The sequence below is a fragment of the Microcaecilia unicolor genome, chromosome 11, assembly GCF_901765095.1.
Source record: "Microcaecilia unicolor chromosome 11, aMicUni1.1, whole genome shotgun sequence".
NCBI lineage: Eukaryota > Metazoa > Chordata > Amphibia > Gymnophiona > Siphonopidae > Microcaecilia > Microcaecilia unicolor.
Window position 1 is genome coordinate 156,865,594 of NC_044041.1, and position 18,608 is coordinate 156,884,201.

At 43.1% G+C, this 18,608-nt stretch overlaps 1 protein-coding gene across 1 annotated transcript in view; it reads left to right on the top strand.

Moving 5' to 3' along the window:
• The window catches only part of LOC115480164 (cytochrome P450 2G1-like), a 136,383-nt gene that overhangs the window by 34,445 nt on the left and 83,330 nt on the right, over positions 1 to 18,608 (top strand). The window contains exon 3 of the mRNA XM_030218649.1: positions 8,235 to 8,384. Coding sequence (XP_030074509.1) covers positions 8,235 to 8,384 — 150 coding nt within the window. The remainder of the gene's footprint in view (positions 1 to 8,234; positions 8,385 to 18,608) is intronic.

An 18,608-nucleotide genomic window follows, 5' to 3' on the forward strand; every position in this document is an offset into this window, starting at 1 on the left:
GTGGTTTTATCCTTTGAGGTAGTGGTGAGAAGTTGGTATGATTCTGTGCAGTCCTAGAAGCTGCTTTAAGTGCATCCAATTCCTGCTTTACTTTACTGAGCTCCTGTTTTAAACTAGCAAGCTGAAGACAGATAGGACAAGCCTTAAGTCTCCAGATGATTGGCCTTGAAACTAAAGCACCACAATTATTACAGAGAATATGAGTTTTTGTCTCTGCAAGTTTTTCTTCATATTCTCTTTTAGCTTTCTTGATCAGTGCTTTGCGTCTAGCTTGACAGTGCTTATGTTGCTTCTTATTTTCTTCATCTGAATCCTTTTTCCATTCTTAGAAGGATGCTTTTTTAACTCTAATAGCTTCTTTCACGTCACCTTTTAACCACGCTGGCTGTCGGTTGCTCTTCTTTCCACCTTTATTAATATGTGGAGTACATCTGGTCTGGGCTTCCATGATGGTATTTTTCAACAACGTCCACACCAGATTTAAAGTCCTAACCTTTGCGGCTGACCCTTTTAGCTTCTTTTTAACCATTTTCCTCATTTTATCATAGTCACCCTTTAGAAAATTAAATGCTGCTACAGTAGATTTCTTTCGTGACTTCACTCCAGATATCAGCTCAAATTTGATCATGTTATGATCACTGTTTCCCAGCAGACCCAACACCATTATCTCTCATACCATGCCCTGCATTAGACTAAGAACTAGATCTAAAATAGCTCCCCCTTTTGTTGGTTCTTGGACCAGTTGCTCCAAGAAGCAGTCATTAATTACATCTAAGAATTTTACCTCCCTAGCACTCCCTGATGTAGCATTTATGTAATCAGTGTTGGGGTAATTGAAATCACCCATTATTATAACATTGCCCAATTTGCCAGCTTTCCTAATTTATGTAAACATTTCTTCATCTGTCTGTTCATTCTGACCCGGCAGATGGTAGTATAGCCCTACCTGTATACTCTTTCCCTTCATATATGGAATTTCTATCCACAAGGATTCCATGCTGCTGTTTCAAGTAGAATATTTATTTTGTTTGATTCAATTCCCTCTTTAACATTTAGCTCAACCCCCCCCCTCCAATTTGATCCACTCTATCATTGCAATATAATTTGTACCCTGATAACCGTGTCCCATTGATTGTCCTCCTTCCACCAGGTCTCTATATAGGAAAAAAAGGGAAATAGAGTGGGTTAATTAGAAATAGGGAGGGAGAAGAATTTGAGGAACTCACTCCATCCCTTTTCATTATTAGGCAGGCACTTAAGTTAGCCTACAGACTTCTCAGTGTGTAGAGAGCATACTGTAGAGAAATATGGCTGTATAAAAGGCTATGATTTGAGAGCAATTCTTTGGTTTCAGCATTTCAAAGAGATACAGGAAACACTTAGACACCTAGAAGGCTGCTGGGAAAGATTCCAACTGTATTTGGTGTCAAAGAGAAAAGTAGGTAGTCTCCTACTCAATAAAGTCTGCTGCCCTGAAGACACAATGGACAGGATGAATTTCAGCTAGAGGCTGACTGAAACTGCTTTTTTCAGTTTCAGCCGAAAACTGCTACCAAAACTTATCACTTGGTTTTGGCCAAAGCCAAAACCGAAAACTAAAGTTTGGTTGTGTGAATGTGAACCAATGAGGCCCACTGGAGATTTTCACAGCTTGCAGTCGGCAGCCATCTGCAAAGCCCACAGGAGATTATTACCGTGTAGTCCAATGATGGTGAACCTATGGCACGCGTGCCAGAGCACCAGGTCTCCCACCCTCCCTCCCTCCCTCCCTCCGAGCACCAGGGCGCCCCCTCCGAAATTTAAAAGTCATGCCTGGTCGGGGTTAAGGCGTCGTCGGCAGCGGCAGTGAAAAGCGCTGGCTTGCCGCACCTTCAGCCTTCCTTTCTGTGTCTCAAGCGCTGGTCCCGCCCTCATTTCCTGTTTCCGCAAGGGCGGGACCAGTGCTTGAGACACAGAAAGGAAGGCTGAAGGTGCGGCAAGCCAGCGCTTTTCACTGCCGCTGCCGACGACGCCTTAACCCCGACCAGGCATGACTTTTACATTTCGGAGGGGGGGCCCTGGTGCTCGGAGGGGGGGCGAGCGGGCGACCTGGTGCTCAGGCGGCCTGGTGCTGGGTGGGAGGCCTGGTGCCTGATGCCTGGTGCTGGCTGGCTGGGTGGGATGCCTGGTGCTTGGTGGGAGGGTGGGAGGGATGCCTGATGCTTGGTGGGAGGGATGCCTGGTGCTTGGTGGGAGGGATGCCTGGTGGGAGGGAGGGGTGCCTGGTGCTGGGTGGGAGGCTGGTGCTGGGTGGGTGGGTGAGAGGGAAGGAAGGAAGGAAGGAAGGAAGGAAGGAAGGAAGGAAGCACTGGAAACAGAGTTAAAAGAACAGATAGAGAGCAGCAGAATCAGAGACTAGGGCCAATATGGATAGAAAAACAAAATCACCAGACAACAAAGGTAGAAAAAAATCATTTTATTTTCATTTTAGTGTTTGGAATATGTCCAATTTGAGAATTTACATCTGCTGTCTTATTTTGCACTGGGTATACTGGAGCTGTAACAGCTTACAGAAATGATTTTTAATGAAAAAAAATCATGTTATTTTTTTCTCCTATACTAGTATAATATTTCAATGATGTCTGTTTATATGCGCCATGGCTGGTGTAAGGGGTGTGGCTATCCTAGGGGTGGAGTCATATGTGGTGACCCCGCCCTTAATGAGTACCGGCACCTGTTATTCAGGTTAAATTGCCCTGTTGGCACTTTGCCATAAATAATTAGATTTTGGGTTGCTGTTTGGGCACTCGGTTTCTGAAAGGTCCGCCATCACTGGTCTAGTCTATGCCCCACCACATCTTTTTTGAGATGCAGCGACAAGAATTGAACACAATATTCGAGGTGCGGTCTCACCATGGACCGATACAAAGGCATTATAACATCTTTCCTTTTGTTTTCCATTCCTTTCCTAATAATACCTAACATTCTATTTGCTTTCTTAGCCACCGTAGCACATTGAACACAGCGTTTCAACGTATCAACAACAATGACTCTGAGATCCCTTTCTTGGTCAGTGACTCCTAACGTGGAACCTTGAATTGTGTAGCTAAAGTTCAGCTTCCTCTTTCCACATGCATCACTTTGCACTTGTTCACATTAAACGTCATCTGCCATTTAGATGCCCAGTCTCCAAGTCTCGTAAGGTCCCCTTGTAATTTTTCACAATCCTTTCGCAATTTAACAACTTTGAATAACTTTGTGTCGTCAGCAAATTTAATTACCTCACTAGATACTCCCATCTCTAGATTATTTATAAATATGTTAAAAAGCAGCGGTCCCAGTACAGACCCCTGGGGAACCCCACTATCTAACCTTCTCCATTGAGATTACTGACCATTTAACCCTACTCTCTGTTTTCTATCCTTTAACCAGTTTTTACTCCACAATAGGACACTATCTCCTATCTCATTACTGTCCAATTTCTTCTGGAGTCTTTCAAGAGGCACTTTGTCAAACACCTTTTGAAAATCCAGATAAACAATATCAACTGGCTCGCCTGTATCCACATGTTTGTTCACACCTTCAAAGAAATGTAAAAACATTGGTGAGGCAAGATTTCCCTTCACTAAATCCATGTTGGCTTTGTCTCATTAATCCATGCTTTTGAATATTCTCTGTAATTTTGTTCTTTATAATAGTCTCTACCATTTTGCCCGGCACTGATATCAGGCTCACTGGTCTATAATTTCCTGGACCCCCTCTGGAACCTTTTAAAAATATCAGCGTTACATTGGCCACCCTCCAATCTTCCGGTACCATGCTTGATTTTAAAGATAAATTACATATTACTAACAATAGTTCCGCAAGTTAATTTTTCAATTCCATCAGTACTCGGGGATGAATAGCATCCGGTCCAGGAGATTTGCTGCTCTTCAATTTGTCAAATTGTCCCATTACATCCTCTAGGTTTGCTTCGGTCTTCCACAGTGAAGACCGAAGCAAAGAATTCATTTAATCTCTCTGCCATGGCTTTGTCTTCCCTGGTTGTCCCTTTTACTCCTTGGTCATCTAGCGGTCCAACCGATTCTTTTGCCGGCTTCTTGCTTTTAATATACCTAAAAAAATTTTACTACGTGTTTTTGCCTCCAACGCAATCTTTTTTTTCAAAGCCCCTCTTTGCCTTCCTTATCAGTGCTTTGCATTTGACTTGACATTTCTTATGCTGCTTGTTATTATTTTCAGTCAGTTCCTTCTTCCGTTTTCTGAAGGATTTTCTTCTTCCTTCACCTCACTTTTTAACCATGCCAGCTGTCGTTTGGTCTTCCTCCCTCCTTTTTTTAATACACGGAATATATTTGGCCTGGGCTTCCAGGATGGTATTTTTAAACAGCATCCATGACTGATGTAAATTTTTGACACTCGTAGCCGCTCCTCTAATTTTATTTCTCACCATTCTTCTCATTTTATCATAGTCTCTTTTTTGAAAGTTAAACGCTAACGTATTGGATTTCCTGTTTATACTTACTCCAAAGCTAATATGAAATCTAATCATATTATGATCACTGTTATCAAGTGGCACCATCACCATTACATCCCGCACCAGATCATGCTCTCCACTAAGGACAAGGGCTAGAATTTTTCCTTCACTTGTTGGCTCCTGTATCAGCTGCTCCATAAAGCAGTCCTTGATTTTGTCAAGGAATTTTATCTCCCTACATGCCCTGATGTTACATTTACCCAGTCAATATCAGGGTAATTGAAATCACCCATTATTATTGTGTTGTCCAGCTTGTTAGCCTCCCTAATTTCTGATAATGTTTTCTGCATCCGTCTGTTGATCCTGGCCAGGCGGACCGTAGTACACTCCTATCACTATTCTTTTACCCCTTACACAATCCATAGGGATTCCAAGATGTGTTTTGTTTCCTGCAGAATTTTCAATCTATTTGATTCAAGGCCCTCCTTAACATACAATGCTACCCCTCCACTAATTCGATCCACCCTATCACTACGATATAATTTGTACCCCTGTATGACAATGTCCTACTGGTTATCCTCCTTCCACCAGGTCTCAGAGATGCCTATTATATCTAATTTTTCATTTAGTGCGATATATTCTAACTCTCCCATCTTATTTCTTATGCTTCTGGCATTCGCATATAGACATTTCAAATTATGTTTGTTGTTCCTATTTACATCATGCTCAATACTTGACAGTATTAATTTGCTATCTTTTGTCTGATTTTTATTTTTATTTAAGGACACCTGATCTACTACAGTCTCTTTTGCAACCTCACTATCAGGATACCCTATCTTCCCATTTTTGGTGATATCTTTATAAGATACCTTATTCTGAACCATGCGCTTTTAAACTAGAGACTGGGGGAAGGCTGACAGTCACTCAAAAGCTGTCACTTTTAAACAAGCTGCTCTATCTCTTTTTTAAATGCCAATGCCAGCAGCCTGGTCGTACCCTGGTTAAGGTGGCACCCATCCTTTTGGAATAGGCTCCCCCTTCCCCAGATTGCTGCCCAGTTCCTAACAGATCTAAAACCCTTCTCCCTGCACCATCGTCTCATCCATGCATTGAGACTCCGGTGCTCTGCCTGTCTCTTGGGCCCTGCACGTGGAACTGGTAGCACTTCAGAAAATGCTACCCTAGAGGTTCTGTATTTGAGCTTTCTACCTAAGAGCCTAAATTTGGCTTCTAGAACCTCTCTCCCACAATTTCCTATGTCATGGGTACCCACATGTACCAAGACAGCCGGCTCCTCCCCAGCACTATCTAAAATCCTATCTAGGTGATGTGTGAGGTCTGCCATCTTTGCACCAGGCAGGCAAGTGACCAGGCGATCTTTATGTCCACCAGCCAGGCTCTTATCATCAGCTGAGGGGGGGGGGGGGGGGGCTGTTCACAGCAAAAGCCAGGAGTCTCTTGACCAGGAAATATAGTTCTCTGCACAGTATGTATGTTACTCACAGACAAGCTCCCCATTTCACTAGCAAAAATTCCCCTTTTTATTAGGCTTAGAACTCATGTTCAAAGCTAAGGAAAATTATAGAATGCTTGAGAAATGCTGGACTATTGTAGAGTTGTTTAATTAAAACTTCTTAAGGTACTAGGGATAGATGAATATAATGTTTAGGTAAACAAGCCATACAAATTATGCTTGAGCATGTGGGAATGTAGTCACCTTTCTCCATCCAGGTGGCCAGCCTGAACTCAAAACATGCTCCACCTCCCTCTTCACATACCAAATTAATTAGAGCTGTGTATTTTCTTCCACATTCCAAATCATTTTCACAAAAACAGAATTATCACTTTAATGAGAGAGTGTACTGTTGGTCACTCAGAGTTGAAAAGCAATCTTTAAAATCCTTCAATTACACACATCCTCAGTGTGAGAGGATATTGCATTCCCTGGTATGCTGGTCCTTACAGGATTACTTCCAGCCTCACCAGGGTGATGCTGTCCTTTTAGAAGGCCTCCCTCCTCCTAGGCAGCATAGGGGCTGCCAGATTGGAGGTGGGACTTCTCTACAACGTCCCTGTAGGCCTCTTCTATGTACCTCTCTGTCTCCCTCAGCTCATCCAAGTCTGCTACTCTAGCCTCAAGAGAATGGACTCGTTCTCTGAGAGCTAGGAGCTCTTTGCATCGAGCACACACATATGATATCTCTCCAACTGGGAGATAATCATATATGTGACACTCAATGCAAAAGACTGGACAGCACCCCTCTCACTGCTGGAGTATTGACCGCATCTTAGTATTGTAGAGTTGTTTAATTAAAACTTCTTAAGGTACTAGGGATAACAGATGAATGTAATGATCCTTTTGACTTTTGTAATTTATTTAGGGTTTGCTTCTTAGAAACTAATTAAATGTAATTCAAACTCTAATGAAAATTTCTCTCTTGGTGTCTTAATTAGAATAATTGACTATAAATGAAGAGTTGAGCTAGGGGTGGGTGGGAGTTGGGGAAGGTGGGTGGGAATGAGGACTGAACTGGGCCCTTCTGTGCCTTCTTGAGACTATCTGTTAATGCTGTGGCAGAAACTTCAAGTTTTAAAACTAAGGGGAAAAGGGTAAGGAGACTAGCTAATAAAGTTTGCTTGCTTTTTTTTTTTTTTTTAATTCTAACTGTGTTTATCAATATCATACAATTCCTCTTTCAAACCTAATCTTTAAGCTGTGGCAGAAACTTCAGTTTTAAAGCTATGGGGAAAAGGGTATGGAGACTAATAAAGTTTGCTATTTTTTTATTTATTTCTGTGTTTATCAATATCCTACAGTTCCTCTTTTAACCCCTAATCTTTAAGTTACCAAGCTCAGAATAAAATAATGTCACTTACTAACAGAGATGCCCACTTCTCTCAGAACTACTCAACAGAGCCTAGAAATTCTTTAGAACCACCCAAATCATATCCAAGCCAGAATATATATAATTTAAAATGAAAGACCATATTTTGCCTCCAAGCAAAATAACCTCCACATACATGGACCTTAGCTAATAAAAGCTGAAACTCACAGTGCTTTTTCAATGGCTGACTTTGCACCACATTTGGAGTGACAGCTGAGGTCATATCTCCACACAGAGGCTAATTCCTAAAGAGCTCACCCTTCGACTACCTTACTATTCCTTGTGGTATAGTCAGGGCAGGAGTGATCTCCAGTTAATCTTGTCCATGTCAGCTCTACTCTCAAAATAGTTGCTGTGATCTATTATGGTAGTCTCATGAGATTGCCGCTAGAGGTAATGACAGCCATTTTGAGAGCACAGTCAGCATGGACAGGAGTGACTGGGGATCACTCCTGTCCTAACTATACCCCTAGACCACCAGGGATTGTAAAATAGGCCCAAGGGGAGCACATACAGGTGGGCAGGGGGGAAAAGCAACTCCTGTTCAGAGAGGAGGGGAGGAAGACAAACAGGATAAAGCACATATTTTTGGCTTTTACCAAAAACACATGGCCTGTTTTGTCCGAAACCAAAACCATGACCATAGGCTTTTGGTCAAAACCGAAACTGGGCAGAAAAAGGATTTTGGACCAGTTTTGGCACCATAACCAAAACTGAAATTTGGTCAGCCTCTAAAGTCAGCAAATTTGCATACACTTGTTAGTTTGAAAAACCGGAGAGAAATGATACATCTTTCATGCTATCTACATTTACAGAGGTTCTACTGAAATATCTATGTGACTTGAACTCTCGACCACCACTGGTCTTTTCAGTCTTGTCTTTGTCTTTTTCAGGGATTATACCAACTAATGGAGAACGATGGAAACAACTTCGACGATTTGCCCTTACATCCATGAGGAATTTTGGGATGGGGAAGAGAAGCATTGAAGAGCGGATCCAAGAGGAAGCCCAGTTCCTGGTGGAGGAAATGAGAAAAACAAAAGGTCTGTGTGGTTGTGTGTGAAACCATGCATATGGATGTAACCCCTTGTTTGTCCAGTGAATATTAAGGTGTGTTACTGTTAATTAATTCAAGACTGGTTTCTGAGGTCAGAGTCAAGACCAGCAAAAGGTTGAGAGGCCAGCTGGTACTTTAATCCATGCAATGAACACACTCTTCTCTGTCAATAAGTCAGTCCAGGCCAAAATATATGTTAACTTGGATATTCAGGCAACTAAGACAAATGCTTTAAAGCAACTATTTATAATAAATGAATCTCTCCAGGCATAAGTAACTACAACAGTGGCAACACTTGTATTCTCAAGGTGGTTAACATAGAAATAATCTTTTTTGAGAGAATTACGTTGTTAGGGTCAACAGCTATACCTTCTCTGGGCCTTTTTCCTAGAGGGAAACATTTCTGTCAGTCTCTATTAATAAGTATGCTAGGGTCTCTGAGCCTTTATAGAGTCCTTGCTGTTGGGCCCTCCCTCTCTGGAACTCAACTTCAGGGTTCTATGGCTTTTCAGATGTGTTACTGAAGGCTTGATTTTGTTTGTCCTTCTACTGTTTCTCTTGATATAAGGGCAGCAGCTTTACAGATTCTGGTGTCTGCTTGCCCCTTTTTCTTCCTCCAGGTGTACTGCCTTAAATATAGCCAGAGACCCTCTTTCTTTTTAAATAGATGTACCAGCTACCCCTTGAAACTGCAGCCATAGCCGAAACTGAAACCGAAAACTAAAGTTTAATTGTGTGAACGTGAACAATAAGGCCCACCGGGGATTGTCAGAGCTTGCAGTTGGCAGCTGTCTGCGAAACCCACAGGGGATTATTACCCTCCAGACCCAAGAGCAGCAAGCATAGGCTGACAACTGAAACAACCATTTTAACAAGGACTTCTCAACAATAACATACGAATAACCATACTGGGTCAGACCAATTTATTTATTTATTGCATTTGTATCCCACATTTTCCCACCTATTTGCAGGCTCAATGTGGCTTACATAATAACCATGATGGCGATCACCAGTTCTGGTATAACAGATACAGAATGACAATGTAGAAGGTTCATGTAGGATAGACACATCAGGGAATAAGGAGGAAGGGTTGAGTTGCGATCAGTTCGAGTCTTAGTTTCATTGTGTTGTGGGATCGAGGCATTTAAGTTGGGTCATCAGGGTATGCCTTTTAGAATGATAGTTTTTAGTGATTTCCAAAAGTTTGCTAGGTCGTGCATTGTTTTCAAGGTGTTTGGTAGTGCGTTCCATAGTTGTGTGCTTATAAAGGAGAAGCTGGATGCATAGGTTGATTTGTATTTAATTCTTTTGCAGCTTGGGCGGTGTAGGTTTAGGTATGTGCGTGTTGATCTTGTAGTGTTTCTGGCTGGAAGGTCAGTGAGGTCTGTCATGTATCCCGGGGTCTCACCATAGATGATTTTATGCACTAGAGTACAGATTTTGAAGGCAATCCTTTCTTTGATCGGGAGCCAATGTAGTTTTTCACTTAGGGGTTTGGCGCTTTCATATTTTGTAATTCCAAAAATCAGTCTGGCTGCCGTGTTTTGAGCGGTTTGGAGTTTCTTTATGATTTGTTCTTTACATTCCGTGTAGATTGCATTACAGTGGAGGAGTGGCCTAGTGGTTAGGGTGGTGGACTTTGGTCCTGAGGAACTGAGTTCAATTCCCCCTTCAGGCACAGGCAGATCCTTGTGACTCTGGGCAAGTCACTTAACCCTCCATTGCCCCCTGTAAGCCACATTGAGCCTGCCATGAGTGGGAAAGTGCGGGCTACAAATATAATAAAAATAAATAATAGTCTAGGTGACTTAGTACCATTGATTGTACCAAGTTGCGGAATATTGCCCTCGGGAAGAAGGTTTAATTCGTTTGAGTTTCCACATTGATTGGAACATTTTCCTTGTTGTATTTTTCGATTGGGTTTCTAGCTTGAGGTTTCGGACGATGGTAACTCCAAGAATTTTTAGGTTGTCAGAAACAGGGAGGTAGACAATGGTCTACCTAGTCCAGTATCCTGTTTCCAACAGTGGCCTATCTAGGTCACAGGTACCTGACAGAAACGCAAATAGTAGCAATTTTCCTTGCTACCAATCCCAGGGTAAGCGGTGGCTTCCTCATGTCTATCTCAATAGCAGACTATGGACTTTTCCCCCAGGATCTTGTCCAAACCTTTTTTTAAACCCAGAGATGCTAATCACTGTTACCACATCCTCTAGCAATGAGTTCCAGAGCTTAGCTATTCATTGAAAGAAAAAATATTTTCTCTTATTTGTTTTAAAGTATTTCCATGTAGAGGCTGGACATGACGCGATGGGAAGAAGTAGCAGCTGAAAAGCAGAGGTCTTCCGCGCCTCTCTTTAATCTGCTAAAATATCAGCATCTACTCACCAAATGCTCACCCCGCCTATTTGGCCTGCCTAGAGCTTTATCTAGTATCACTGATATATTTTTGGCCTCATCCCATGCTACTGATGGCTTCTAAATCGCTCAGAAAATACTGTGACTAGCAACACGTGGGGATTCCAAGATGGCAACACTACAGTCTCTGCAGAGCCCAACTGTGTGCTCTGCTTGGACAGCAGAGCTCACGGCAGAGATCACTGCAGTGGTGGAAGCTGCTGTACTTGACAAAAAAATTAAAAATTTATATGACAGAACGGAAGAAGCACATGAAAGACTGGATAGTGCAGCGCTGGAGGATCAAGCCCAGCAAGCATCTCAGCTGCAACAGGCTCTGCTAGAAAGAGTGGAGGAATTGGAACAAAAAGTAGATGATCTGGAGAACCGATCCAGGAGAAATAATTTGAGATTGATCGGGGATAAAGACCTGGTACTCTTGTTGGAATCTTGGCTTCCTAAAACATTGAATTTGGCAGACTCACTCACTTTTAGAGTGGAACGCACACACAGACTAGGAGCCCGACAGTCTGACTCAGGCAGACAGCACCCAGTGATCTTCCACATCTTAAACTTTGCACATAAACAATTAATAATGCAAGCGTAAGAGCGGGAATCCCCCTTCGCTATGAGAATATCAAGATCTTATGCTTTCGAGCTTTTTCGATGCAGGTGCAGGCCTTATGCAAGACCTTTGCCGCAGTCTGCACAATGCTTTATAAAAAAAACAAATTAAATTTGCCCTTGTGTACCCAACAAAGCTGAGAGTGACATACAAGGGCAATACCAAAGTTTATGCTACACCAATGGAAGCTCAAGCTTTCTCTTTGTAGATCGCAATGGATGAAGCTGGGCCTTTCTAATGGAACTGATGCTCTCTGTTCTACTAATCCCCTCCCACCCTCAAAAAATATCTTTCAAAATATTGATTGCCAGCCTCTATGCCAGCCTCAGATGTCATATTCAGGTCTGTGACAGCAGTATGCAGGTCCCTGGAGCAGTTTTAGTGGGTGCGGTGCACTTCAGACAGGCGGACCCAGCCCCATCCCCCCCTACCTGTTACGTTTGTGGAGGAAACAGCGAGCCCTCCAAAACCCACCAGAAACCCACTGTACCCACATCTAGGTGCCCCCCTTCACCCGTATAAGGGCTATGGTAGTGGTGTACAGTTGTGGGTAGTGGGTTTTGGGGGGGGGGGGGGTTGGGGGGCTCAGCACACAAGGTAAGGGAGCTATGTACCTGGCAGCAATTTATGAAGTCCACTGCAGTGCCCCCTAGGGTGCCCGGTTGGTGTCCTGGCATGTCAGGGGGAACCAGTGCACTACAAATGCTGACTCCTCCCACGACCGAATGACTTGCATTTGGTCGTTTCTGAGATGGACATCCTTGGTTTCGATTATCGCCAAAAATCAGAAACGACCAAGTCTAGGCATGACCAAATCTAGGGACGACCAAATTTAAGGATTTGGACGTCCCTGACGGTATCGAAACGAATGGACGTCCATCTTGTTTCAAAAATACAGGTTTCCTCGTCCCTGGATTGGGATATTTTACAAGAACATCCATATCAAAACATGGACGTCCCTTTCAAAAATGCTCCTTTTGATCTTGATAGACCATGCTTTTCAGAATTTTGCCAAGGGACATGGAGTTTTATTCTGCTTGGGTGAAGAGTAGACTTGTTCCACCTTGGGAGTCAGCACTCAAGAAAAAGATCTAGATGTTGTTGTAGATTACGCTGAAATCTTCTGCTCAGTGTGCAGCAGCAGCCAAAAAAGCAAACAGGATGCTAGGAATTATTAGGAAAGGGATGGTGAATAAGACTGAAAATACTATAATGTTCCTGTATCACTCCATGGTGCGACTGTATCTTGAGTATTGTGTTCAGTTCTGGTAGCCGTATCTCAAAAAAGATATAGCAGAATTAGAAAAGGTTTAATGAAGAGTGAACAAAATGATAAAGGGGGTGAAACTCCTTTCATATGAAGAAAGGCTAAAGAGGTAGAGCTTTTCAGCTTGGAAAAGAGATGGATGAGGGGAGATATGATTGAGGTCTACAAAATCCTGAGTGGTGTAGAATGAGTAGAAGTAAATCGATTTTTTACTTGTTCCAAAAGTAGAAAGACTAGGAGACACTCAAGGAAGTGACATGGAAATACTTTTAAAACAAATAGGAGGAAATACTTTTTAACTCAATGAATAGTTAAGCTCTAGAACTCTTTGCCGGAGGATGTGGTTATTCTGTGTTTTAAAAAGTTTTGGACAAGTTCCTGGACAAAAAGTCTATACTTTGCTATTGAAACAAACATGGGGAGGCAGCTGCTTGCCCCAGGATTGGTAGCATGGAATGTTGCTAATAATTGGGTTTCTGCCAGGTGACCTGGCTTGGCCACTGTTTGGAAAACAGGATACTGGGCTAGAAGGACCATTGGTCTGAACCAGTATGGCTACTTTTATATTCTTATGTTCCTGAATTGTATTATATCAGATTCCTCCTTTTAGACTCCAGAAGAATACCTGTGAGTCTATCCCTATTCAAGAATAAAGTCCAAGGTCCTTGCTCTGTTCACCGGTTACACAGTCTTTGGAGAATCCACAGAGCCGCAACAAGGAATTCAGTTCCCTGGTGTTCAGGCTAAAAGATCTCTGAAAGAGAGAACCATATACCAGGCAAATTCTCTCCTCTTCTTTCTCTAAACTTCTGCTCCCTCTCCTGCCCAGCATTCTTGGTCCTTGCTCTCGGTCAGGTGACACATGGACCAATCACCAACCATGTATTTCTATCCAGGAGATAACCCACGCTTATGACAAAGAGAGCTTGTGAGCATCCAGCTAGAGTCACAAGCCTGATTGTAGCAAGCTCCCCTCCATTGTTCACAGTTGTTACCAGAGACACTGTTCTTGAGAAATTCACTCCTCCGCATGCCCCCAGGATGTCCCAGTTCACATAGACATATGTCCTTGATGAAGTCAGCAGCACAGCTGTGCAAAAAATTAATTTTCCTTTATAGAAAGCTGATTTCTGTTGTATTCAGGCTACAGGTTGTAGAGTCCATAGTACCTCAGCAAAAGATGGTTCAGGCTTAAATAGGCCTCCGACCAGCAAAGGTGAGATAGTAGGAAAATACCCCTACAGGGGAGAGATAATTATTTATTATTCATGCCAAAGATGGATGCAGGATAAAACAGTTGGAGGCTCAGGTTCGCAAAGGACATCAGTTATACGGTTCTTCTCCAATGCCGTCTCATAAAGCTTGATTACTGACCTCCAAAACTGTGCTTAATGAACTCTTACATCAATGCAGCAAAAAATCTATACACTATTATAACTACCACCTCTCGCCTGGTTAAACCACGAAGGGGGATCTTCATAGGGTGACTTCCACACATTCAGCTTTGGGACAGCTTCTCCACCGTGACTTTGAGATTTTACAAGCTTTTCGGGATTATTATGCTGATTTATATGTGGCTCCTGAGGATCTGGGTTTAGACAAGGCCTCCTATTTAGCTGCTGTTGACATTCCTAGAGTCATGTTGTGGGACTATGACAAGTTGAGTGCCCCAATATCGGAAGATGAAGTGGCGTTGACAACTTCTCAAGGAAAATTTCGAAAGGCTCCAGGTCTTGATGGATTTCGTACAGAATTCTACAAAGTGTTGAAGGCTGATATTCTCACCCCATTGACAGCAGTCTTTAATGAGATAGTGCGGCAGCGGCACGGGGAGCTTCCTGATAGTTTAAAAATGGCTCAGATTCTAGCGTTTCATAAGCCTAATAGGGATCCTACCAAGGTAGAATCATATATAGGCCCATGTCATTAATCAGCTATGAGGCGAAATTATTAGCTAAAATTATGGCAAATTGATTAGGTACGTTGGGGTGTATGTGGAAAAGGTGCGGGGGGGGGGGGGGGGAGCCTAAGTAATTATAAATGAAGGCTTACAATGTCATAACCCAACAGAGGCTGGTTATATTGAGTTAGAAACTACTGAGCCAAGCTAAATAAATAAACAAACAAACAACTGAATAAAGGCAGGAGCTACAAGTCCATCAATGCAGCAGGCATAAAACCAGCACTGACTCAGCCCATTCCTTATGACATGCAGACTATTTGCACTCGTCAGGAGCAAAATTATTTGGCAATCAACCAATTAGTAGTTGGTCCTAATGCCTCATTCCACTGAGTCCTAACACCTCATTCCCCTTTCTTAATCTGCTTGTGATGTCCCTCATTATTCTTCAGATTAGATACAGAAACAGAGAAACATAGAAACATGATGGCAGATAAAAGCCAAGTGGCCCATCCAGCCTGCCCATCCACAGCAGCCACTATTTCCTCCTTTCCCTAAGAGATCCCACATGACTGTTCCATGCTTTCTTAAATTCAGACACAGTCCTCATGTTCAAGTGTACAACACTGCACACGTCTAGTAGCGCTATAGAAATGATAAGTAGTAGTCCTCATCTCCACCACCTCCACCGGGAGGTGATGCCACACGTCCACTACCTTTTCCGTGAAAAAGTATTTCCCTAGACCAGTCCTGAGCCCACAACCCCTCCCCACTCGAGTGCCTTGAGGGGAATCAATACAGTCATTTCTTTCACAGCTTGAAGGCCCACTAAAACAGGATCTGCCTGCTGTTCTGCACTCTCACTGCCATGACATTCTGTCAACGGAACCCATCCCGCTGGCAGTGTTATTTCTCTCAATGCTGCCAGCTTAGCTAAAATCACTTTCAGGATTAGCTGGCTCATTGCCCCAGACAACCTGGTGATTCTCCCAGGTCCCTCCATCGACTGGGTAGGCATCTCCTGCAACCTCCTGGGAGGAGGGGGTGCAACTGGTCTGGAAGGGATCAACAAAACTTTGTCATCCAAGTTGGGCTCCTTCCACAGCCAGACAGCAGATTCACCTGATGCAACAGGCACTGTAAATGATTCATAGCTAAGAGTTCCTCTCATAGCATCCTTCCTAGCAGCCCTCTTGTCCCAACCAAACATTTATTCTTGTCTTAAACACTTCTAACACATTTTACTGATATAATACATCCTTCTTCAATTTAGCACTTTGATGAGTTCAAACGCAGTATAACTGCATTGGGTCTTCACTGACCTGATGAAGACAGGATCATGCATCTTTGACAAGCTTTCAAGTGTTAGGTTAGTTTAATAAAAAGATTCTCATGATCCAAGATGGTGCCATGCACTTGACGTGGGTTAAGTTTCTGCTCTCTCTTGGTGCCATTTTTCCTCTGTGTAATGCCAAAGAAAAGGGATTGACCAGCTGCCGGGGCCTTTCAGTGACCAGCTCCGCAGATAGTTGGCATTATGGACTTTCTTGTACAGAGACCCGGGATATCATCCCAGCTATGCCTGTGGTAAGTGGAGACCCTGGGGCATCCTTAGGGCTTCATGTCATGCAGAGCCCCAACCATAAAGGTCTTTTCCTGCAGCCACAGAGCACTAATTTGTAGCTGATTGCATCTTTAACTTCATAGCCAGGAAGTGCTGTGGAGTTAGAACGGTGTGAGGCACTCACAGGCTCATTTTTGAAAGAGATGGACGTCCAAAAAGTGACATAAATCGGCATTTGGACGTCCATCTCACAGAGGCATCCAAATCAGTATAATCGAAACCTGATTTTGGACGTCTTTCTCCGAAGTCTGTCGGAAGGGCGTCCAAATCTCAAGGGGGCGTATTGGAGGCGTATTTAAGGTGGGACTTGGGTGTTCCTAAGACTTGGACATCTTTGAGCCATAATGGAACAAAGCAAAGACGTCCAGGACTAAAACTTGGACGTTTTCAGCTAGACCTGTTTTTATTATGTATAAGGCACAAAAAGGTGCCCGAAATGACCAGATGACCACTGGAGGGAATCAGGGATGACTTCTCCTTACTTCCCCAGTGGTCACTAACCCCCTCCCAACCCCCAAAACTGTGATGAAGAACATTACTTGCCAGCCTCAGATGTCATACTCAGGTCCATTACAGCACATGCAGGTCTCTGGAGTAGTTTAGTAGTAGGTGCAGTGCACTTCAGACAGGTAGACCCAGACCCATACCCCCCTACCTGTTACACTTGTGGAGGAAACAGCGAGCCCTCCAAAACCTACCAGAAACCCACTGTACCCACATATAGGTGCCCCCTTCACCTGTAAGGGCCATGGTCCTTCACCTGTAAGGGCCATGGTAGTGGTGTACAGTTAGGGGTAGTGGGGTTTGGGGGGCTCAGCACACAAGGTAAGGGAGCTGTGTACCTGGGAGCATTTTATGAAGTCCACTGCAGTGCCCCCTAGGGTGCCCGATTGCTGTCCTGGCATGTCAGGGGGACCAATCTACTAAAAATGCTGACTCCTCCTACGTCCAAATGACTTGAAATTGGACATTTTAGACTTGGATGTTTTTGTTTTCGAAAATAGCCGGAAATCAAAGATGTCCAAATCGCAAAACGTCCAAATCCAAGAACGCCCATGGTATTTTTGAACACAAAAGATGGATGTCCATCTTTTTCGAAAATGACCTTCTCCCCGCCTCGGAATTTGGACGTCTTTGTAAAACGTCCAAATTCACACCTAGATGTTTCTTTCGAAAATGCCCCTCTCAGTCATCCAGTGTTGGATCAGGGAATGCCAGTGTTTATGGGTTCCCAACTTGTTGCTACGGATCCATCTTCTGCTGTGGGAGAGCCAGTTCCTGGAGAGAGTGAATGGGAAGTGGTTTCCTCATTTGTACAGCTGGTACCTTCTTCACAATGTCCCTCTTTTCTTCTTGAGAAGTCATCTGAGGTATCTTTTGATAGTTTGTGGGCTCTACTACTAAACCTGGGTAAGACTTTGTGCTCCCAGGTTCAAAAATCAGAGCAAGATGTACAGTCCTGGATACTTTTGACTCTGAAGTCAAAAAACTGACTGAATGGGTAGATAAGCAAGAAAAAGATCTGAACAATATTCAGAAGATTCAAACTACCATAATAGTTGGATTGAGAAGGAAAGCTGAAGCATTTGAGAACAATCTTAAAGGCAATAATTTGCGTTTCTAAATTTCCCTAGGGTTTTTCTGTTACTCCTAGGGAAATGCTTAGAAGATATGTTAAAGAAATTTTTGGTGTCTACTATCTTCCATCTAACCCTGCAGAGGGTCAGGAGAATTTGGATCAGAATAGTCCAGCTGTTTTATGAGTCTTCGAATATTGAAGCAGCAGTGGCTTCAACTTTGTTGGCTAGTGTAGCTTTAGCACCAGATAAAAACTGGTTGATGAAAATGTTTTTAAAAAATGAAGATAAGACTTTCATGGGCTTTAAAATCCAGATTTTTTCCAGATGTATCAAGAGACACTTAGAAGCAACGTCGCCAGTTCCTACTTCTTAAACCAGATTGGCACAGTTTTTATTTGTGTTATCCTTGCAAATGTTTAGTTAAAGTATGTGTTCTTTGAACCTTCTCATCTCACTGTTTTTCATGCAGCTAAATGGGTCGTGGGGGTTTAGATACTGTCACGGCCATTGAGGGCTTGTTACATGAGGCCTCAATGCCGTGGAGTATAACCCTGGCACATCAAATCACCTGAAGTCTCTATTATTTTTATGAAGTCTCTTTTATTGAATAAATCACAGATAATTTACTCACAGATAGATGTTCAGAAATGCTGCTTTAGGATGCAGAGACTTCTTAATCTGGAGGCTGTAGGAGCTGAAGATCTGAGTAGAGATAATTGTATTGCAGGGGGGAGAAAGGTAGTTGAACAGGTAGAAACAGTCCAAAGCTGGGTGACTGGAATGTGCGATACCTCATTTGGAAGGAGATATTCTCAGG